The sequence below is a fragment of the Melospiza georgiana genome, chromosome 5 (assembly GCF_028018845.1).
Source record: "Melospiza georgiana isolate bMelGeo1 chromosome 5, bMelGeo1.pri, whole genome shotgun sequence".
NCBI classification, from domain to species: Eukaryota; Metazoa; Chordata; class Aves; order Passeriformes; family Passerellidae; genus Melospiza; species Melospiza georgiana.
Genome location: NC_080434.1, coordinates 35,806,007 through 35,828,778, shown reverse-complemented (window position 1 = coordinate 35,828,778; position 22,772 = coordinate 35,806,007). Strand labels below are relative to the sequence as shown.

Genomic DNA, 22,772 nt, shown 5'->3' with positions numbered 1-22,772 from the left:
ACCCTTTTTTTTCAATTCTTTGTCTGAGTTGCTGCTCTGAGCTTTGGGTACCTCCCTGAGCAATTTGTTAGCAATGAAGAAAGGTGTTAGAATTTAATGGGTGTCGTGATATGTAATCCTGCATGTTTAGGGTGTGCTTTTGCTTTTTCCTTTTTTTTCTGTTCTTGCACTTTTTCTTTCCTTTTTAAACTCTAGTAGAAACATTTTGGTTAGTCTGATGTAAAATGCACATCTTGTTCTTGAAATTAATTCAGATTTGCAGGGTACAGGTACATAAAAAGAGAATTGATCAGAGAACATAAAATTCACCAGAAACTCAAAAAAGCAATGCAAATGAGTGTAATTTGAGCCATTGTTGAAAAACTACCTGTGCTTAAAGCTTTGTATCAAGGTCTACTTTGTTTGCACACAAGCACAGAATTAGTTAATAATTCCTGTGACTGGTACAATTTAAATTGAAATACAATAGCTCCTTTTTTTCCTGACAGTGTATGAGGGTGATTACTGCTGTATAAGCATGAGTGACAGCAAAACATAAAAGTTAAATCTGTTTTCTCTATCTACAGCTTCATCCTGCCATCTTAATTGAGGCAAAACTTCTGTAGGAGTATATGAAATTTGTTCCCTGCAAATTGAAATCTGCTAGATTCCCCTTGGGGCTACTCAGTGATTTTGTCAGAGTAATTTCTGCAAAACAAGAATCATTTTTCCAGTGTAACTAATTTGAAGCAGCAATTACCTAGACTTTGACAAGCTTGCATGGACTACTTATTCCAGACAGACAGCCTAACACAGCTCCAGCTGAAATGGCTGGTCCCAAAGTTGTTTTCTCTAGTGGTAATTTGCTGCTCATTTGCCACAGTGGGTGGTGTAAACTATAATGCACTATTTCTTCCAAGATTTCCCTGGACAAAACTGTGTCTGCATGGACATAACCTTCCCAGTACTTCCTCTTGTGAGAAAGATGGGAATTTTCCCTATCCCACGGTGTTTACAGGAAGTTATTTGATAATAGCTAATGCTATAGAAACAGCAGTTCTAACCTGTGAGCAAGGGGAGGAGGGGAGAGAACTTTATTCCATGGTTCATTCCTGTCACACTGGAGCACTTTACAGCTGCTACAGATGCATTCAAACTTCACCTGTTAGGTGGGCCAGGTTTCTCTGACATTCTTTGGTGGAGGGAGATGCCTGCTGGTATCTTCTGCTGCACTGGATTCCTCAGCCCTTTTAAAGTCTGGTTTGGTCCTCTTAATATGTCCTTGTGATTTGTGGGATCTAGAAAGGTTTTACACCAATTTTTCTGATGCCATAGGGAAGGAAGCAAGCTGGAAGACTGGGATCGGTGGAAACAAACCTAAATATAATATTTTGTTTTGAACTGCTTTTGTAGGGCTAATGAGAGGCTTCACAGCACAATTATGTTTTTATCATGTCACTGCTCTTTTGTTTGAAGTGCCTGTGAAGTCCATATTGCTGCAATAATGTTTTATTGTTCTGTGCAGCCAGACTATCAGTGGTGTGTTCCTGACCAGCTTCCGCCAGATGTGCAGCGCAAGGCAAATGGTAAGACAACAGCTGTACAGAGCATGTATTAAATGGACTTTTTTTTTTCAAATGGAGGCCTTTGAGGGATGTAGAGTAAACTTTCCTGTCTATCTGTTGAGTGCTGATGTGACAGCTTTGCCTTGGAGAGTCAAGGTTGGTGTGTGTGCACCACAGGTGAGGTTTCTGATGTAATACCCTCTATGTTATAGCTTTGTTGCAATTCATAAAATGTCTCTATTACACATTATAGGATCCCACATTTGCCTCATTAAACACCTAGTAATAGTCCTAAAGAAAAGATACCCTCAGAATTCTCCTCAGAGCTTCTGTTGCTCCAGCAAAGACCGAATTTAGTGATGTGCCAAAACAAGGGGCCAGCATGGGGCAAGTTTAGGAGTCCTTGGTAACAAAGTGCAGGCTTTAGGATGTTGTTTCACCTTAAAGACAGAATGCCCATTGCTGTTCCTGGTCTGTTCTGGTAGTTCAGGTGGTCTGAAAATAGAGCCATGGAAGTGAGCAGAATTAAATACTTGCAAAGGGTCAGTACAAACTATTTTTTGGAAACAGGGAGGAGTAATATTTGTATCTGGCTTTGAAATAATTCCTGGGTGTTTTGAAGTACTTGTTTCGGACCACTCAAAACATGGACATCACAAGGAATCTCTTGTGGGTAGGAATCTGGTGCTGGTGGGTACCACATGGGGTGGCAGGGACTGCTGAGTCCAGAAGCTGTTGTATTACATCTGGAAGAAGAAGAAGAAGATGGCTACAGAGGAACTGTTCCATTATTTGCTGTCATCCATGCTTGCCCAGAAGAGAGGGAAGAGTGGGAATGTAGCTCACCAAAATGGCTGATGGGCATCCCCTAATTACAGAGCAGCTCTTGGGAGAGTTCTGATGTGGTCACAGGGAAAGTAGTGCTGTGCCTGCACTACAGAACAGGAGATTAATTTTGCCATTCCTCCCACTCAGACTCCAAGTGATTTACTGCACCAGAGGATACAGGGAGGATGTTTCTAACAGGGAATGAAACCAGTCCTGCCACCAACTGCAGCTGTGGTCCAGGGCAGTGCCCTGGGGGGATCTGAAGGAGGAGAGCTCTTCTTCCACCCTGCTGGACTACATGACTTCCCTGAGAAAAACTTCTTGAAAATCTGTGCTCTGTCTTTCTGTTTCTGTTCCTTGCCCAGAACATCCAAACACCACCTTCTCAACTGGACAGAGATTAGGATACTTGAGACTTTTCCCTTCCCTTTTTGCTCCAGCCCCGTTAAAGAGGATTTCTTAATAGTGCAGTGTAGGATGTCTGCTTTAACACCTTCTGGGCTCTTATTCTCTTTATCCTGGCTGCTGAAACAGATGATTTTGATCATTTATCCATGGATCACACAGAGGTCAAACTTCCACTCTTGAGTCACTAGCTTGGCTTTATGTATTACATATAATTGTCTGTATTAAATCTGTAAGTATTTTGGGAAAGGTTTCCAAGATAGAAGCTCCAAGAATATGTGATGAGCAAGAGTTCTTGATGTGCCCATTTCTTTGCTCCGTTTTGTACAAGTGCTAATTACCCTGGTGGGTCTAAATGGGCCAGCATGTGCAGCAGCATTCCTGGTTCTCAGTTCTCATCCTTCATTTTCGCAGTAGATTATAAATGGACAGATAAATCTCCTCTCTGCTGAGCTAGGTCTTCATTATAGGAAACAAATCAGCAGTGAAGCAACTTTTAGGCATGAAACAGTTTCTTTTAGGAATGCTATTTCAGTAGATGTTTCTAGGGAAAACCTTTAAGTTTCACTTAACAAATTTTCTTTTGACGCTGGGCATTTGTTCTTAAGTAATAATTATGAAACACAGGTCACAGGTTGTAACTTGAGAGCTGAGCACAGTGAAATTAGTTGGGAAACCAATATTTTTGATAATATTTCATTTTATAAGCCTGGCCTAGAGATATCTGAAATCTGTGAGAGTCTCATAATGTAATTGGGACTTTAAAGGTGTATGTAACTAAACAGGGCTTACTAATTTTTTTTGTAGCTTTGTATAGAGGCACCTTCATTGTGTTTTCCTCCCTCTCCTGTGAAGGAGGACGGTGTTTGCACTTGGGTACTTTGGCATTTGACTTGGGTTCTGCAGGGGTCCTTCTGTAACCAGCTGGAATCTCATGTTTTCTGTTTCTCCTGTAACCATATCCGTGCTTCTGACTGACACCATTGTCCACAGCTGCTGCCATGGTAAGAGGAGGCTGTCTCAAAGGACTGCTACCCTTGTTAAGCCCAGTTTGTCTTTCTATTTTGTCTAAAAAACATTTTTTTTGCCATCATCTATAGATATAGGATTACCTCTGAAGAATTTTTAAATTAAAAAAAAAACCCAACCCTTTGCTACAGAAATTTGATGAACACTATTTGATGCTGTTTTCTAAAGTTTGCTCTCCAGACTGTTATTTTCCCCAGAGATGTGTTTTGGTAGTTGGCAGAGGATCACTTATGCAACATTGTGTCCAGCACTGAGCTCTTGTGGTTGTGTGGTGGTTTGGATCTGGCACTTTGAGATTTGAGCCCTTTCTAATAAACTGGGAAAAAATTCATCAGAAACAGGAAAGGATGAGGGAAATAGGGTGGGCAAAATGAGAGGAAATAAAAACCCCAACCCTCATAAAGCTGCTTAGAACCTCAGATAACTCATAGCTAAGTTCAGCTTGTCCTCCAAAAAAGCAAAGATGTTCCCATAAAAGGTCCCAGTATATTTCCAAGAATAACTCTCCTTTCTCACCTCTGGACTGATCCCTCCCCAGGTACCTTGCTGTGCAGGAAATATTAGTCCTAAAATGTGCTGAAGTTCTCCCAGCCTTGTCTTGTTGGACCAGCAGTGCTGCCTTAGGAGGAAATTTAGCTCCTAAGTCTCTCTGTGCTCTGTTACACTCCTGATGTCAGAATCTGACCTTTTTGTTCTTGGTTATGTCATTCTGTTTGGTTTTTGTAGTTGATTTGGGTGGTTATTTTTAATTTTTAAGGAGCAAGGCAAGAAGATTTCCAGCAAATGTACTTAATGTCATTTTACTTGGCAAGCAGTATTGACTTCCTTCCTTATTCAACTGTGCAAAATTGAAAAGACAGTTGTAAAAAAGAGCTTGATCTTGGAGATTTTCCCTGGACCCAGATATTTAATGCAAAATTCTCTGGAAAAAAGGTTTATTGCTCAAAAGCCTACTCGGGGCAAGAACCCTTTTGCATGCTGCAACTGCTGGCATGTCTTGGCTTTTTCTTTTGTACGATTAATCTACTGCATTTTTTCCCTTGGCACAAATGTTCCCAGTAGATGCATTTAAGGACCCCAGTTACCCCTTCAGAACATCAGCTACAACCAATGGGTTTCTCCAGCCTGAGCTGGATGTTTTTATCTTGGATCCAGTGATGCCAGGCACGAGGAGAAGCCCAAATGGAGCCTTTTGCTTCCCTCTCCAGGGGTTGCTTTGGAGCTTTGTGGCAGCAGCTGGTCACCTCATCTTGGCAGGCTCAGGGAAAGCAGAGCTCAACCTGCACAGCCCTAAGGGTGCCCAGATGAGCCCATGGATGTGCCTGCTTACTTCCATTAGAATCTCATCTCCTCTTCCTTTCCACAGTCTGCTGCTTCCCAGATTTTTGCCCTGGAGGCACCTAATTTGCTGCTAATGTTGTTATAATTACAGCTAATTGGAAGAAGAGGAGGGAGAAGTGTGGGGTTTGCCACTGAAAATAATGACATCTGTAGGGAGAGGGGGGAAAATATGAAAAACAGAAAAAAAAAATGGATTTGTGGAGGTCTTCAGTAAAAACCAGACAGAAAAAAAAAGTCAATCAATTGACATCTTAATTTTCCTGGAAAAAATCCCAGACCCCTAACATTTTTGTTATTAGCATCTCCTCAGTGCATATATTACATGAGAAATTATGAGTGCTTCCAAGTAGTCAAGACAGATTTAATTAGCAGCTTGCCATCCCCATTGGGAATGAAAATGTGATTATTTTCAGCATTTTTACTGATCCAGCTTGATTTCTGCTACTGCAAAAAGGCCATTAGCACTCTTCTGATTCCTAACTCCAGAGCATGTGAAGTTAAAGTGCTTTTAAAAGTCAACTTGAGCTGAAGATCACAGAGTGTGTTGTAGTTCTTGAGAGTACCAGGCAGAAAAGTCTCTTGGGAAGAGAAACAGGATATGTGATTTAAACAGCTGCAGGATTTGATCATTTTATTTCTATAAGCCAAGAGATCAGGATTCATTATTCCTGATGCTTTCTCTTTAAGTGAAATAGTGACTGCATTTGTGCTTGTGCTACTAGAGATGTATCAGAGCATTTTTCCAAAACGTTTTGAAGCTTCAGGAAGCATGTGTTGCACCAGCAATAGCATCGTTCCTTTCTCCAATTTTGTTTTATTTTCCTAGCTTGAGTGACTCACTGTCAAATGCATTTTTGGATCACAGACACCTGCTTAGCCTTGGGTACTAATTATTCCCTCTGTCAGATTTAGCTGCTCTCTTGGATGCACCTCATGCCAATGAACACCTCTGGGCACTGCTGAATGTCAGCTGATCTTTTAAAATGTCTGGAAAGATTTTACATGGGGGCTTTAAACCATGAGACCCTGCTGTTTGCTCTGTGTCAACCACCACCAGGATTAGAGGAAGGCTGAGGAGGAGACTCCTGGAGCACTCTTTGCTAGCCCCACTCTCTTTTGCTTCTTCACTCCTACTGCCACTTGTATTGGTTGGATTACAGCCTTGTAATGAAGTACAGTGTTGGATTTGGGGGTGTGTGTGTAAGTGTTACAAAATGGAGGAAAATGACTCCTGAGTGAGTTGTATTTCTCAATGTCACAGTAATTCCCATTGATTTTGCTTTTGCAGATTCCTCCCTGGAGAAGGGAGCCCATCGCTGACAGACCCTGGCCTGGAGAAGTGTAAACCAAAGGCTGCAAGGGACTCTTGCAACTTTATTATTCTGTGTTCTTCTGGGTTTTTTGCTCCTTAGCTCCTTATCTCTTCAGTGCATGTGATTTATGTCTGGTAAAATCCCTGTGAGGACAATGGAAAAGCAGCTCACACAGGCTGGTGATCCTCAGGATCCAGTTAAACTCTGCTGGGAAGTGTTGCTGCCCTTTGTTCTGAAGATGCTGTTTGTGCTGCCTTGTGAGAATCTCTTTAAAAGCCTGATGAGAAGAGATGCAGTTCTTGCTGGGGATTCAGACTGTCACATCTGGTTTGAATTGAATTCAAGAGCTTACAAGCCCAATAGTGGTGTGATTTTTTTGTGGTGGTTGTTGTTTGGGAATGATGAGGGTTTTTATTTGATTCCAGGGAATGGTTTGTTGATTGATCGCCTTGAATGCTGTCCTCTCCTTCTTGGTTGGTAAAAGGGAAATCTGCTTCGCTGTTTAAACCCCTTTGTGTAATTATGATCAGGGTACCACCCATGCCAGGCCAGCTAAAGTGTGCCCATTTCCCCTTTTGAGTCCAGGTAGATCTCCTTTTGTTTTGGCTCTCAAATTACATGTAAAACATAATCACATGGGTTTTTTTCTGTGTGCACTTATTTGTATTGCAAGGATTTTAGTAGAAATATTGAATGGGTCCAACTTCTCAGTGAATATGGCTTTATATTTCCAAATTGTTCTTGTAATGAATCTGAACATTGTCATGTAACCTCTAACCAAGAATTAAACCTGGCTTTTTAAGTGAAACTGTGTTTAGACAATAATTTTTTTCAGAAAATTTTGGTGGATGAGTGTCCAGCAAACATTACTTGATAATCTACATGCAAGATTGTCTCTTCCCTTCAGGCTTTTAAGAAGGCTACTTTTGAGAACAGGTATCCAAACCTGCTGGGACCTCACCTGAAAGAAGAAACAGATTTTTGCAGGACAGGAGATGTCATGGTAGCTCAGGAGTATTTCATGTGGATTTAAATTCTGACACAGAGTTTTTTGAGCTATGCAGAGACAGAGCCATCTGCTACAGGACAGCCTGCATGTGTCATTTCTTCTTCTGGAACAGGTATTTCCATTCCTTTCAATATTCAAATGCCTGTGCATAGAAATAATAACCTTACAGCATTAAACATGTCCAGCATTTGATTTTGGGCTCAATGGGGAACAGTCCATGGGAAGGGATTCTTCTGCTTTTACATTGTAGAGCAATGCTGCTTCTGCCAACAGGGATGAAAGAGCTGGCATTCCTGACTTACAGGACAGACTCAGGAAGAGCAGGAGCAAAGCACTGAGAGAGGTTGTTTTTGGTGAGCTATTGAAAATTAGAGTTTGACTGCAACTTTAGCTCCACAATGGACTCCCGAGTCTCTGCTATAGAGAGGGGAGTTTTTATCTCTGCACGAATTTGGGGCTGGCTCGCAGACACTGCAGCAGCAGATAAAGTAACAGAGCACAATATACCCCGCTCCTCCTGATCAGCCATTTGGCTAATAAGGGTGAGATCATGGAAAATGCTAATGCACTGCCTTCGGAAAATCCAATTAGGATGTGAGCTCCCTCAATGGGAGCTCCCAGCAGGTGACCAGCGCTGCGGGCAGCGCAGCCCGCTCCGAGCGCCGGGGATGCGGAACAGACGCGCTCTGTGTGCCCGCAGCGGGGGCAGCGCCCGCTCCATTCAGCGCCGCTCCTCTCCCCAGCCCTCCGCCGAACCCAGCGCCGAACATTTGTGGGCTCCGCTCATCATCTGACAGCGTTAGCTGGCCCCAAAGGGCGGCTGAACGCGAGCTATTCACAGGGAGAAAATGCTCTTTGCAGGGCTATCTTTGTAGTCACAGGCTTTTAGCGTTTTTCAGGCTTGGGCACAGGACTGTAAACTTTGGCTCACGTAAATCCTAATATTCCTGGTGTTGCATCTTTTAAATATTCCTGTTTGTATCTTTTTAAATGCCCCTAAAATGCCTGGAAGTTGCTTTTTCGCTGGATTTCCTTGGAATGATATATGTTCCCCCAATGCAGGTGCTGTCATCTGTCTGAATTAGCATTGCCAGGCTCAAACACCCCCAGAGGAAATGATTTCTGCAGTGACCCAGACAACTCTGAGGGGTGAGTTATTTCAGTTAAAATCAACCATACTGTTCTTAACAGGGATTTTTCCTTTCTTTAGCTGTGCCAAAACTGGATATCAACACTCCCAGTTCTCCCTTAAAAACCTGGGGTCTTTGGGGAGTTTTTGTCCCTTTTCTTTTTCCTGTGGAGAAACATGTTTTGTTTTTATACATAGTCTCATGAATTATAGCAAGAACACACCATCCATGAAAATATTTTCTCAGATGAAATGAGTTGTTTCAAAAGCAGAGCTAGAAATGCATGGTGAACACTTTGGGTGAAATAATGATCTTTTACCCTTTGGCTCTGAGTCCCCACACCCAAAGACTTGCACTTCATTATCTTCACATCATCCTCCTACCAGTCGTTCCTTGGCCATGACAGCAGTTCCTGGGTAATCAGGATTATAGGGTGCCCAGCATTTCTGGTCTTCATCCTCTCTCTCTCTTTCAGTAGTCCAGAATGGAATGAGAAAAAGCAGGTGGTCTATGACCATACAATTTGGTCAAGCAGTCTCAGCTTCCCACTATCATGGATGGAGAATATACCCTGGAAATTCTACCTAGCCCATAGCACCCTGTGCTGAGCTGAGAGGGTAATTCTAGTGAGAATCAAATTATCTCTCTTTCTAAAAAAAAGTAATCCTGAAGTCTACAAATGGTTTCTGTGCTTTAACTGTTGTGAGAATGATAGAAGAATTTCTCTGACTTGTGCAGATGCAAGTTTAAAGGTCTGCAAGACACCACAGGGTGGAAAGCATTTTTCTGATTAATAGAACACTTTCCCCCCAGGAGCCAGGATGCTGGATACTGCTGTGTTTTGACTTAGAGCAGCAACAGCCCTGCTTCCTCCTGCCCTATAAAAGGGCAGCACCCAGGTGCTTCCTGTCCAGGGCTGCTTTGGTGAGAGCCCAAGGCCCAGGCTGGCCATGGGCTGGCAGCGCCGAGAGCAGGGCTGGGGCAGCCAGCAAGGGCACCTGGTGGGCTCCTCGTGATCTTTGATCAGTTAAGACCTCACAGCAGTGAGACTGGAGATGGCAGTTTTGGTCTAATGGGAGATAGCAGCCCAAGGAAGGGTCTGAGGCCCTTCCCAGGGCCAAGGGAAAGGATTTGGAGAAGGGAAGTCTTGTGGAGCAGAGCAGGATGTGTGCTGCTGGTGTTTGTAGCACATGACCTGGCTGAGAGAGAAGTGACAGCTCTGGCACATGGCAAACCTCCTTCATTGGCCTTTTTGTCACCTGGGTGGTTCCTTTTGTTTTGTTGCTTGGTTTAGCTGGGAGAAGAGAGGGAGATGTTTTAATTTTCTTGGAGGGAGCTTTCCTGTTGTGCCTTGCTGTGTTCAGGCATCCTGTGTGTCAGCTGTTGGTCATGTTAATCCCACGTTAATCCATTTAAACAAGGACATTACCCTGCAGGGCTGGCACATGCAGAGACTCTTTGCAAGTCATTCACCAAACCAGCTCCAGCTTTGATTATATATAGCAGTCACTTAAAACTCTCAGTTAAGGTTAGGCGCCAGTCAGGATATTTCCCTATGCTAAAAGTTAGGGAAAACTGTGCTTTTCTGAAGGTTAAAATGAGAGCTGCTCTTTTTGCAATTCCTATTCTTTTTTCCTCTTTCTCCTCAGTGCCAGATTTGCAGCCTGTCTTTTATAGTCATGCCCCAGCATGGAATCTGTAGAAATAATGTCAGGAGAAACAATCCTAATTATGGAATGGACGGGATTAGCAATGATAGCAGAAAAACACAGTTATCAACACCAGGATATTTCAAAGAAAATTCTTTCTGTGTAAGTGACCTGTTCAGACACTAAAGCAGCTTTGGAGGGGCAGTCAATCTCCCCATATTTCCAGCTTTCTTTTAGGAAAGAATAGCTTAACAGGAGAAAAGCTGATCTCTCCTGAACTGGAATAACAGTTCTCTCTTATGTTTGCAGTAGCAAGAGAGGGATTAGTTAATTCCCCGTTAAAATTCCCCTGTGGTCAAGAATTAAGTGAGGGTGCGGATGCCAAAGAGGGGACTTGGAGCCTCCAGTGATGTACTTGCTCCAGAAGGGAAGGGAACTCACTAAAATCAGGTTTGAGGCATGAATATTTCATTACCGTTAACTAAAAGCAGACTTGACTCTGGCTTAGTAATGCCAGCTGAATTGGTTGCTCACAGGGTTCCTAATCCTTAATAGTGATAATTAAAATTCAAAGAGTGTGTGTGATGTTGTTATCTCACTGCCCATGGCTTCTGAAGAGACATGTGACTTCCCTGAGGATTTGGGTGTGGTTGGGTCAGAGCGCTGGAGCTGCTTGTCTATTCCTGGGTGATAAGTTAATAACACAGGACTTGGAAACACAGCTCAGAAAGAGCTGCAAAACCAGAAAACCTCCCCACCAAATCAAACCCACTGCATTACAAGATACCTGTTGGGCAACTGAAAAAAAAAATTTAAATCCTCAGGAAAAAAAAAGGGCAATTAATCTCAATGTGCTGTTAATTTAATAGTATTCTCATGTGGAGTCTTAGTGCTACTGTCACAAGCTGGCCATAATTTCCTGCTGTTCCACAGATGCTTGTGACAGGTTCTGCTTTTCATGCTCATTTCTTTGCAGCCCTTCACTTTGGAGTCACAGCAGACCGTCTATTTCTAATTTGTTTTGGGGTTTTTTTAGTCAAATGAGATTTGCAGAAAGTCAAGTTCCCATTGGAAAGGAACTTAGGTGCTGCTGTGCTGCCAGGAACTGTTTTCCAAATAATTGAATTCTTATTAATAGGCATTTTCACTTTGATGAATGCAAACAGTCAAGCTATGGCATGCTGTGTGGCTTTCTGTGTCTGAAAGCAAAGATAAGAGATGTGGGAAATGCAAACAAAAAACCTGAGTAGTACCAGGAAGGGAGAGGATATTAATAAGGAATATCCCTTATGAGTTCCTTGTTTGGTTTGTTCATATTCACCTGCCCAAATTTGTTTAGTTTCTGTATGGAAACACCACTACTGTTTATAAGCAGTGTTTCATTTTGGTTTGGAGCAACTTCAGCTTATGACAAGTGTCAGCCTTCCTTCTTCTGAGAAGAAAACGATGCAGGCATTGCCCCTTGATTTGTGTGTGCTGTCAGGGTGTGACACTGGCAGGGTGTTTCAGAACTCCTGAGCAGATGCAATTCATCTCACTCAACTGCTCTCAAAAATACTACATTGCAGTTGCAGACATCTAAATCCCCATTAAATTCTTCAGGCTTCTTTAAGCTTTGACGTATTAGCCCCTGAAATTGTGCAGACATTCTGCCTCTGAAGTCCCCAGAGGGAGGGCTCTGCAGAGCCCAGAGCGAGTCTGGCTTTGCTGAACTGCATGGATTTTCCTTGCTCTGTAGGAAAAACCTGTGTGGAAAACTCAGGCTCTTCCAGGTGGTCCAGAGCCTGATGTTTGTGCACAGCCTGTGCTCCTGTGTGCACTTACATATTTGTATTTCTATTATATACGTAGAAAACTAAGTGTTCATTTCTGAAGGTTTGAGTGTAAGAGTTAAATATGTCCCTACACGTGCTCTTCCCTCCAGGAGCGGAATGTCCTAGAGGTTTAGCAAGGTTGCTAAAACTTTTAACCTGGCCACATAACAAGAGTCAGTGTCTCCAGGGTAAAGTGTTGTAGTGAGAGAAAATGAGGGTTTATCTTCAGCCTGGAGTTGAGACTTCACCAGGGTCTGATTTTTCAAGTCTTCCCAGGCTGAGCAGCTTTGCTTGTGGAATTTGTGGGAGTTGCTGCACTCAGGGCTGGCAGAGCCCTCTCCCTGCCACCCTGCTTGCTTTCTCAGTGCAGTCTTTATGTTTACCTTCTGCTGAGGGAGAAGTTTTGTTTCCACTGGGCTTTATTTACTCTTTTATAAGACTACTCCCAGTTGACTGCTAGAATTTAATTGGGTTCCAAAGCAGTCTCTCCTGCTCACAAAACTGTGCTGGTGCTCTGCTCCTGGTTTTGCTTTGGTGACGAGGGGCCTCTGGAGCTCAACCACTGTCTCTTTCCTGCCTGCAGGCTGTGAAAAGGCTCCTGATGCATCTCTGGAATGGACATGGGCATGGACACCTTTCCTCTCCTCAGCCTCCTTCACCAGGATGGGGAAGGTCAGTGCTCACAGCTGAGAGTAAGGATTTGTCCAAAATGACATGATTTTAGACCAGTCTGAAAACCCATTCCCGACTATTTAAACACTTCTCTTTTGCAGAGAGAAAGTACAGCACAAAACCTGCCTTCCCAAAAGGTTCCCCAGGCCATTTCCTCACCTCACAGAGCTGGTTTCCTTCTGCAGGGCACAAACTCTTCATGCCAGGGAACAGAAAACTTGCAGGAGCTCTGGGGAAGGGACCCCGGTAGGGCAGGTCTGTGCTTTTGGCCTGTTTTCCCACAGAGCAATGTTTATGGAGCTGGGCTGGCTCTGTGCTGGCCACGGGTCTGCCAGGCCTGCCCAGTGACTTTGCATCACTGAAATATCAAATTTGATACAAAACCAGCAGGTTCCAAGGGTGTTGGCTTCCTAGAGGTGGGCAGGTGGAAGGCAGGGAACCTTTTAGCTCAAGGCAATCTCAGAGTGTCCTCTGGGCTTGGTGGACATCAGAGAATGCAGAGACAGGACCTCAGCCAGGTGGGACCTGTCCCCAAGAGTCCCAGCTTCAGTGAGCCAGGGCCACTTGTTGATCTCCATCCCTGCCTCTGCAAGGTGCAGGCTGGGGAGGTGTTTCTGAGGGGGAGAACAGGCCATAACACCTAAATGTGGGATGTGTGTTACACACTGACTGTCAGTGACACCACGTGCACCTTTGTGTGTGTATCAGTAAAAATCTGGGTGTGTTCAGAAGATGTAATTCAACCTGGCCATTTTCATCAGAGGCAACTTTGTCTGAGTAAGGGTGTCAGAATAGAGTCACTGCTGTACAGACTCATCTCTGCCTTGGGGACCTTCAAGTTCTTCAAACAACTGCATGTGTGGCTTTGCACTGGGCAGGACCTGCTTTGGCTCTAGAGGGAGCAAGCACCTAAATTGTGGGACATTTGTGATCCAGATCCAGGCCAATCCAGAGGAAACCTGCAAAGCTGTCAATAAAGCAGGAGAACCTTAGGAATTAGTGCATGATAAATGAGCTGATGGGCTGGCAGCTGATCACATCAATACATTGAAATGTCATTGCTGGTGCCAGGCTGAAGTGTTTTGATGCTGGTCTTCCCATGATTTGGAAACAGGATTTTTGTGGACATGGCCATGATCATCATCTTCATGGCTAAACAGAGGAACCACTCTAGCTTCCCTGAAAAAGTAGGATGTATTAAGGAAGCACCTGGTGCTAAAGCCGTCTCTCTCTCTCTAGTGCTCCATCTTTGTTCTTTAAGAAAAAACTGCCGTTGGAAAACAAATGTGCTGCATCTAACCCTGCTTTCAAACATCCTGATGGTGATGGGGAAAATCAGTGGCTTCTAAGAGGTGTGTTTCCTGCTTGGCTTTTGCCTGGTTTTAAAATGCTACTCCCTTTCCTTTTCTCCTTGCTGAACCAGCCCTGGCAAATCTTAGAAAGGAGCCCTGGAAGACCCATTTTCTCAGCAACACTGGGGATATTGCCAGGTAGGGGATGGCCTTATTTTCTGGGACTTGTCCTTGGGGTAGGTGTAACAGATTGTTGGGGTATTTACAGGCAATAAATGTGTGTGGAGAAGTGGGAGAAGAAACTGGGGCTGGAAAATATTTCATTGGCTTGTACAATGAAGACTGCTACAATTGAGGCTTGTACAATTAAGGCTGGTACTGAGAAAAATAATTATCTACAAGCAAACAATTCCATTTGGAATAGTAACACCCCAAAAGCATTTCCAGCCTTAGTTCGGGGGTGCTTTTCCCATGCTCTCTGATTCACTTGATTCCCTGTGTTCCTCCAGCTGGAGTTGTAAAAATGACAGCAAAGATTAATTAAATGTATCCCATCAATTCCTCCTTGGCCCTTTGGTAGTCTGCTCTTCTGTACAGATTTCTTGATGTCTTGAGGCAAGCTGTCCCATGGGCTTTCTTGGGGACCACACACAGACACTCAGCTTCTTCTGGCATTTTTTCCTGCTAATTGCCCACCTTCTAAAAAGCAGCTTCTCCACAGTGGCAAACAACTTCCTTTGAATAGCTCAGATGTGCTCGGCTACCAGGGAATGGCAAATCAATAGAAGCGTGTCTGTTGTGCCTTTTGCTCCTCACAACGTGTGAGTGCTGTGGAAAACAGACACACCAGTGGGGCTGGTGGCCTCCACATGCATGTCTGAAGTTGTATCCATATGGATCCTGCTCCCCTGCCCACTTTGGGGAGGCTCAGACCAGGAGCACTTCCGAAGGCAAACCGGGTACGTGCTTTCCCACAGGCCCTGTTCTTGAGGCAGACACAAATCCCTGCAGTTACATAAGATGTTGGGCCTGAAGCTTTGCATAATTGTGTTCTCTATCATTTCAATCTTGTGTGTTTTTAAATTTTGCTTTCCTGGCCAATGCAATTTATTACAATAAACTTGTAATCTGCTGCATTGGGCTTTATCATCTCCTCACTTGAGACGGGAAGCAATTATAGATATCTGGAGGAGATGTCCTACTTAGGCACAGCAAAATGTCTTTCACAGGACACCATGTTTTATAAGAGAGGATTTAAAACTGTGATAACATCCTGGAGTGCAGACTTGGGAACTTTGTCCTTCCTGAGCTGTGCTGTCTCCCATTGATAAAGCTCTGTGCTGTCCCTGCTTGCCTGGCTCACTTTGCCATCTAAAAACAGTCACCCAGTGCCATCTGAGATGCCACTGGGTAGCCAAAACATCTGCAGACATGTTTTTGGCAATGGGAGGCTTTGCCCTTCAGTACAGGGAGCTGTGGCTGAACAGGACCCCCAGAGAAGTCTCAAAGGGTGTTGGGTGTTTTTTTCAGGAGACTGAAGCAGCTTTAGTTTCTGAAGCAAGACCAGTTCTGCGGCAGAGGGCTGATGCTGGATGATCGGTCCTCTGAGTTTCTTGGAATTGTTTGCACCTCTGGGTTTGACCCCGAGGAGGAAATCAATCCCTTGAAGCAAGTAATGGCTGGAATTCCCATCATGGGCGCGTGTATTTGGCCCCGTGGAGGGCTGGATGGATGCTCCGACTTTTTGGGAAAGCCCAGCAGATGGAGCTCGTGTTTGAGGGATCAAGCTCCAGCGAGGAGCTTGGAAAATAGGACATAGACCTGTTTTTTATTGGATTGTTTCAGTAACAGGGGTGAGTTGAGCAAGCCTGGCTTCCTAAGCTCTTGCTTGTAACAGGAAATGTTCAGTGCTAACGATGTGGAAAAAGGAAATGTTTTTGCAGCTAGAAGTGCTTGGAGCTTTCACTGATGTTTTAATTTTCTTGTCACTGTCTTATTTTGCAGAACTGTTTTAGCACTCATTCCCTCAAATATATCTGTCCCTTAGTGTGCTTCTCATATTTAATTATAATAACTACACCCCTTAGTTACTAAATCCATGTGAAATCAAAGCAGTGGAAAACTTCCTTAGTGGTGTAAAAGGAAAAAACCCCAAACATTGAGGAGTGGAAAGGAAAAGTATTCAGCCTTAAGCTCAGTTACCTAAAAGGCAGCTAATAAAACTTTGGAGTATGGCAAAGAAAGCAGAATGAAGCATGTCTTAGTCTGCAAAGGTGTAACCCACAAATTCAGAGGTCCAGCTACACATCATTGCTCTGCTAATTTTGGTCTGCACGTCACTTCTCAGCCTTGTGCTTCAAAAGCTTTTAAAACCACGTTTTTAGAAGCCCATTTGTTATTTGTGCAATCCAAGTGCTCCAGCAATAGATGAGGGAGCAGTGTAAACACTGTGGCCATGAGGTTGTGGTGCTTATCTGCAGCACGGGTGTGCAGGCACCCATCACAGCCTGGGGCGGCCACGAGTCACGTTCTGCATGGAAACCACAGGGAATGGATGCCACTGATGTCACCTCCTGGTGGGACAGACAAGCCCTTGCAGCACACCTCTGTTCCCTGACACCCATCCTGGTGGGACATCCTGGGGGTAAGGTGAAGCTGAGTTAGACTTGCTTGCTATCAGATTTATTTTAAGCTCTGCCACCAACCAGAAAATGTGTTTGTACTGAAGAGGCTTTAATTTCAGCCAGCACCAAGTAGGGTCTCCTGCCTCATGCCATGGCATTTCTCGCTTTGTGACACAAAAAACAGTCAGATGAGCTTTTATTCTGAATCATATAGGATGAGCTTGCCTTCAGTAATGCCTTTAGAAGAACCATTCTGTAGCTGGCCATCCCACCCTGTCACTGCCTGGAGCTCTCCTCTGCTGTGTGCAGGTGAGTGCCAGCACACAAAACATCCCTGCTAATTGCTGAGTGCTGCTGCATGCACTTGGGTTGGAAAAAAGCAGCATGTGTGCTTTGACAGAGCTGGATGTGTGCTCTGAGTGCTGGCTGTAGTTCTGCGGTAGCCAGATGTTGCACCAGGCTTAATTTAACCTCTCTTTGTGTTGTTACAGCCTGTAGTGTAGACCTTGAAAATGGACAAAGTTGGAACCTGGGGCTTCCCAGAGGAGAAAGGTTTGTTCTCTCATTGCTCCCTGTCAGTAATGACAGAGAATCAAATCTTAGCTCTGCTGTGTTTCAGGTTCTCCCAGTAATGGTATCACTGGTGAATGAATGATAATTTCCCTTTTCTCTTTCTTTCTTTCTTGGTGTTTTCTGTCTATTCAGTAAATTGCATATTCCAATTTCCTGGGAATCCTGGGTGCCACTGGTTAACCAGAAGGGGAGAAGCTGAGGATGTCAAAGGCTGGTCTTCACTTGGAGGGAGGAAGGAAAAGTAGAGGAGGTTGATGCTGTGGATTTCTCAGTGGCCTGGAAGGAATTAGGACATCACAGACTTCCCTGTCTGTCTTGAGTAAAGGTAAACCCTTCTCGATCAGTTGCCACCACACAAACCCAAAATCAGCTCTCCAAACCCATTCCAGTCTTCTAGGTTTTGCTGCCTTCTGCATTTCACAGACAACCACTTATGGAGTCTTCAAATTGGCCCTAAAAACTGCAATTACTGCTCTTGCACCAAGGATTTATGAGCAGCAGAATATCCTATTTGCCTACACATGTGCAGAGCTGAAGGTAAGAGTGTGAACCATTAAATACAAAGCAAAATTTAAAAAATTAGCATTTAGTTTCAAGAGCCATATTTTGAACAGTTGATTCTTGTTGCTCCATTCTGTGAGTGTGTAAATTGGGGTGGGAAAATAGTGACTTAAGCCAACACTTTGCAGTGACATGTCTGAAACAATTCTTCTTTGAAGACAGGAATATAATAAGAGCTCGAGTCTGGGCTGCGTCTGTGGTAACACCTTCACACAAGAATTAAAGGCCGTGTGTTCTAGATCAAAGTAGCCTATACTTCATAATAGCTCTAATTACCATACCAGTCATCTTTATTAAATTCATTTGTTTTAATTAAAAGAGTAGATATTTGGCATCAGAGTTTACGGGGTCTGTTGGGCACTTGAGATTAAATCAATGGTTTGTTAATAATTTTATCTGGAAAGCAGATTAGATTATTTAAATTATGCAAAGTAGCACAGTTTTTCTTTCTCAGTAGAATGAAGTTATGATTAGGAAATAATGCTTGGAGCATGAAAGCTCTGCTTGTCATTATTTTTCACATTCATATTTGGGATTTTAGAGTGAAGTTGCTCATCTTCAAACTGATTTATAATAATATATTGTATTTGGCAAAATAAAACAAGTACTGCAGTAGTGCTTAAAACCAGTTGGATCAGGTGTTTTCCAATGGTGATATGAAAAATCCAATGCTGGATTCTTGATTCAATTGGACCATATTTTGGATTTGTGTTGTATTTTTGTGCTGTTGGAGCAGTAAGTCTTGTTAATCAGTTCATAAAACAGTAGGATTTTAAAAAAATGCACTGAAGGTGTAAAACAGTCAACACCAGGAGAGTTTGCAGAGTAGCTTAATAAATAAAACATAATTGGATAAAATGGGCAAGTAATGAGTTGAAGGCAGCCCAAATGTGTAATTTCTTTGGGTCAGTGGCAGTGCTTTAGCTTGCCCTGCAGCTGGGTGAAGCCTGGAGGTGTTGTGGTGCTGTGTAACAGGGCTGTGCTGTTGGGTGCCTCTCTCCATCCCGCAGCACAAACGCTGGGTTCAGTCGCGAGCGGTGCGCCAACCACTGCACGTGCTTTTGATTTCCCTCAGGACAGAGGGAGGAAAATGCCTCTTATTAGGAAAAGAAACCAGGGCTGGGGCTAGCAGGGAGCCAGCCATGCCTGCTGGGTTCTGTGCCTGGCTGTGCTCATGGAGCAGCAGCCCACAGGGGAAGGTGTTGGCTCTGGTTCCTTCTCTGCCCAGCACCGCAAGGCTGTCACCTCTGTCACAGGTCATGGCTTCAGGCAGCACCCTCCTGCTCCCTTAAGGGCAGAAAAAAACCCCTCTTCCTCAGATGAAACCTGTAGGCAACACCAGTATTCCTACTGGAAGTAGGAGCATGATCTCCATGCTCACAGCATTTGGTTTTAGCCCTTCCTGGGTGCTGTTGCTGCTCAGGTTCCACCCGGCTGCTCCTGTGTGGCTCCTCTGGGGAAAGCAGTGGCAGCTCCCAAGCCAGAGGCTTCCAAGATGCCTCTGGAGGCCCCTGTTGTCCCGCCCATCCCTCTTCTGGGAGAGTGAGCTCTGTGTGATGCTGCATAACTAAAATGCATCACAGTCTGGGTTATCAGGCAGCATCGATCGGTAAGGCTGGGTTAGCACCTCAGTTTATGATGTTAAAAAATAATAGTACCCTCTTCCAAGTAATAAATGCTAATCAATGGGCTACTGATAACAGATCTTCAGATCTGCACCACAATGAGAACCATATAATTCGGCAAAAAAATTGTGTATACACAAAATTAAGCGCACACACAAGCACCCCCAGTGTCATCTGTCTTCCATACCAAATGCACGGCAGCGCCGGCTGCTAAAACTTGCAATGAATTATTTATATGATGAATTATCCTTCTTTCTCTCCTCCTAGAATATCCAATTGCCTGTTTCCATTTTTGTTTTGGAGACATTTATTATTCAGGATTTTTTTCACTAGATAGCTTATTAAACATTTCCTGCTCTTTTTCTCATCGTACATAACACGCATCTTGTTTCCTGGTAGTACCTATCCATCCACTCTAACGGGGCCTCCCAGCATGGGGAAACTGTGAGGAGTGCAGTTCTTACCCAGACAGTTTACAGCCCTCCTTGGCATCCAATTAGAGATGTTCAAAATTAGAGATATTAATTTGCTCACTGGAATCAAAGCTGTTTCAGCCCCCAGGAAGCGATGCATGGCTGTAGACAGAGGTTGGGACTGCGTGGGAATGAATAATTTGGTTAATCGTTTCCCTGGAAGCCTCTCAGAGGGTGGGAGGAGAACGTGAGTGCCCAGAGAGAAATCATTTGGAGATTTGCTGCTCTTTCTGCCTCTTCAGTTTCTCAGTTTTGACCCAAAGACATACGGAACAGCATTTCACACGTGAGGACTTCTTGCCTTGGGTGTTGTACGTGACCATGCCTGTTCCTGTAAGTGATTGTGAATCATCTCTGGTTCCAGGGGGGAGTATTTCAATGCCAGTTTTCTGGGAGCTGGGATAGCAGCTGGGACTATCCCAGCTACTATTTAATGCATTTCAAAGCAATCACCTTCACGAGAGAATTTTCTGTGTTTGGCTTTCATGGCTTGGTTTCCGTTTAGGAGGCTGCCCCAGCACCTTCCAGACTTCCCGTAGTTTCCAGCATCTAAATCCTAAATCTGCTTCCTGTATCTGCATTGAATGTTTTTGTACCTTATAAATTTTGGGAGAGCTGAATCTTGTTGTGCAAGTGCTTTGCCTGTGCCTCTGGCTGGGAGCCTTGCTCTGTGCTGGGCTTTAAATCACAACACAGATTTACAGCGGCGATAGAGGTGGAACTGCAGGCATCCAAACCAAGAGTTATCTGTGCAGAGGAGCTAGTGTGCACACACCCCTGCAAATAACATCCCAGGGATGTCACATTGCTTCCCCTGGAATCACAGACAGTGATACCCCCTAAGAACAATAGCACTAAAACTGTCCTTGGCTTCAAAATAATCGGTTTGCCTGCGTATGAGGCGCACGGTCTCCAGAGCTCTTTGGCTGGGTAGCAATATTTTACCTCTAATGACCTCAAACCCGAGCCAGCCATCTTTGCAGGCTCTACAAAACCCTGTTGAGCCGTGAATTGCACCCGGAGGTAGCTGCTGCCTTCACCTGAACACATCGCTCTCTGCTGGCTCCCGCACGCTCCGGAGGCTTGGGGGGAGGCTCGTCAGAATGTACCAGGTTTTCCTCGCTAATTTCAGCTTTCTCATTTAGTCAGCTTCTCCCATTTTTGGATGATCGAATCTCTGCGCCTTCTGCATCAGAAGAGGAGCACATGTAGTTTGCTGAGATTTTCTCATTGAGTTGCTGCAGTTGGAAGCAGACGATCCTCTAGGAAGGGAAGAAGTTGGGATGCTGTGTATTACCAGGTATTTTTTGGTTCTCCTTAAACATGAATAAATTTATCCTAAACTTTGTCTTTCTCCCTTCCCTAAACTCCTACCCTTAAAGCCTATTGGAAAAAAGATGAATAGAGTTGTTAAATATGTAAAAATAGGGATGTGAAAACAGGAATAACTGGGTAGAGGCTCCCACTGGGCTCTTTTTCTTAGTCCTGGGTTTTGTTCAGTGAACTTATATTTCTGAGCACACCCTTGGGCAGAATGCTGGCTGGCTGGACTCTGCTGTTCTGCGAGTTGACAGAGTGGGAGGTAAGTGGCACTAACTAATGGCAATTAGCAGAGGTCTGGACAGCTGCATGTCCCTGAAGGCATGAGCTCTTCTGGGGCTTGTGTCTTCACGGAGTGGAGCTGTTTGTCACCCTCCACGTCGCCCTACAGAATATGACAATTTGCATCCCTCTCCTGAGACATTGCTGTCAGATTTGCTCAGCTGTCTTGCAAAGGAAAAAAAGGAAAAAAAAGAGAGGGTTTACTTAATTTTTACTCCCCAAATCTGTTGAAATAATAGGACAGGAATGATTAGCTGCTGGGAATTACCCATCAGCTGCTATCAGTAATAAGTTGTTTAATGCTTATGTAGCACTTGGCGTTTTTATGACTGATGTGCCAGAAAGGAAACAAAAAGAGATGGGTTTGTTTTTAAATGGCAAAGGATCGTTTTTGTCTTTTCACTGCAGCTCTCAGGTAATAGTAAGAAAATTGTCCCTCGGGCCTCAAACCTGAAAGCTGCCTCTGACCAAAACGTGATGAGGGACAAGGTGAGAGGTTGAACGTGTAGCTTCGAGACCCGTTTGCTCAGTTGCAGGAGGGTTTAGTAAATCCCGTATCTCACGCATCCTTGACGGTCTCTCCCGCCTCCATCGCTGCTGGGATGTTCCGCAGCGTTCCCGCAGCCCCGACCGATTCAAGCAGCGCTCGCGTGAAAGAGGAGCGGGAGCGCCGCGTCCTCCGGGCCCCCGCATTCCCCCGTCCCGGCTTCGCTTTCGGGCAGGATCCAGCCCTCCAAGATGGATGTTGAGTAGGCTCTGGCAGCGCGGCCGAGCGCGGCACAAAGCCGGGCGGCGCTGCCCCTGCGCGGGGCGGGCGGGCCGTGCCGGGCTCCCCGCGGTGCCGCGGGCTCCCCCCGGGCCCGCCCCTGCGGTGGCGGAGCGGTGGCGGGGCGGGGCGGCCGCGCCCCGGGGCACCCCTGCCCGCCCCGGCGGCAGCAGCAGCGAGACGCGCCGGGCGCCGCCGCTCCGCGCCCCCTCCGCCAAACTTTTGCCGGCGCTCGGCCGCCCCGCGGCTCCTCCCGGGAGGCGAAGCCGGAGCCGTGCCCTCGCCCCGGGCAGCGGCGGGTGCCCGCCGGGCTCCCGGCTTCTTTCCCCAGCTTTTTATTGTTTTTCCTCCTTTTTTTTTTTTTTTTTTCCCTTCCCCGCGGGGAGGGGTGGGGAAGGGAAGGGGCTATAAAGCGCAAAGGGACGTGCGTGACACAGTCCCCGCTGCAGCCCGTCTGCACCGGAGCGGGGGGCTAGGTCAACAGCCGCCCCCCTAAAAATCAACCCAAGCCTCCCCCGCCGC

The 22,772-nt window shown here is 45.0% G+C and overlaps 1 protein-coding gene across 1 annotated transcript in view; it reads left to right on the top strand.

The window, feature by feature from the left end:
• TNIP3 (TNFAIP3 interacting protein 3) overlaps positions 1-6,467 on the top strand; it is a 38,693-nt gene extending 32,226 nt beyond the window's left edge. Inside the window, exons 12-13 of the mRNA XM_058024946.1 lie at positions 1,505-1,565; positions 6,436-6,467. Coding sequence (XP_057880929.1) covers positions 1,505-1,565; positions 6,436-6,467 — 93 coding nt within the window. The remainder of the gene's footprint in view (positions 1-1,504; positions 1,566-6,435) is intronic.
• Positions 6,468-22,772: the final 16,305 nt, after the last annotated feature.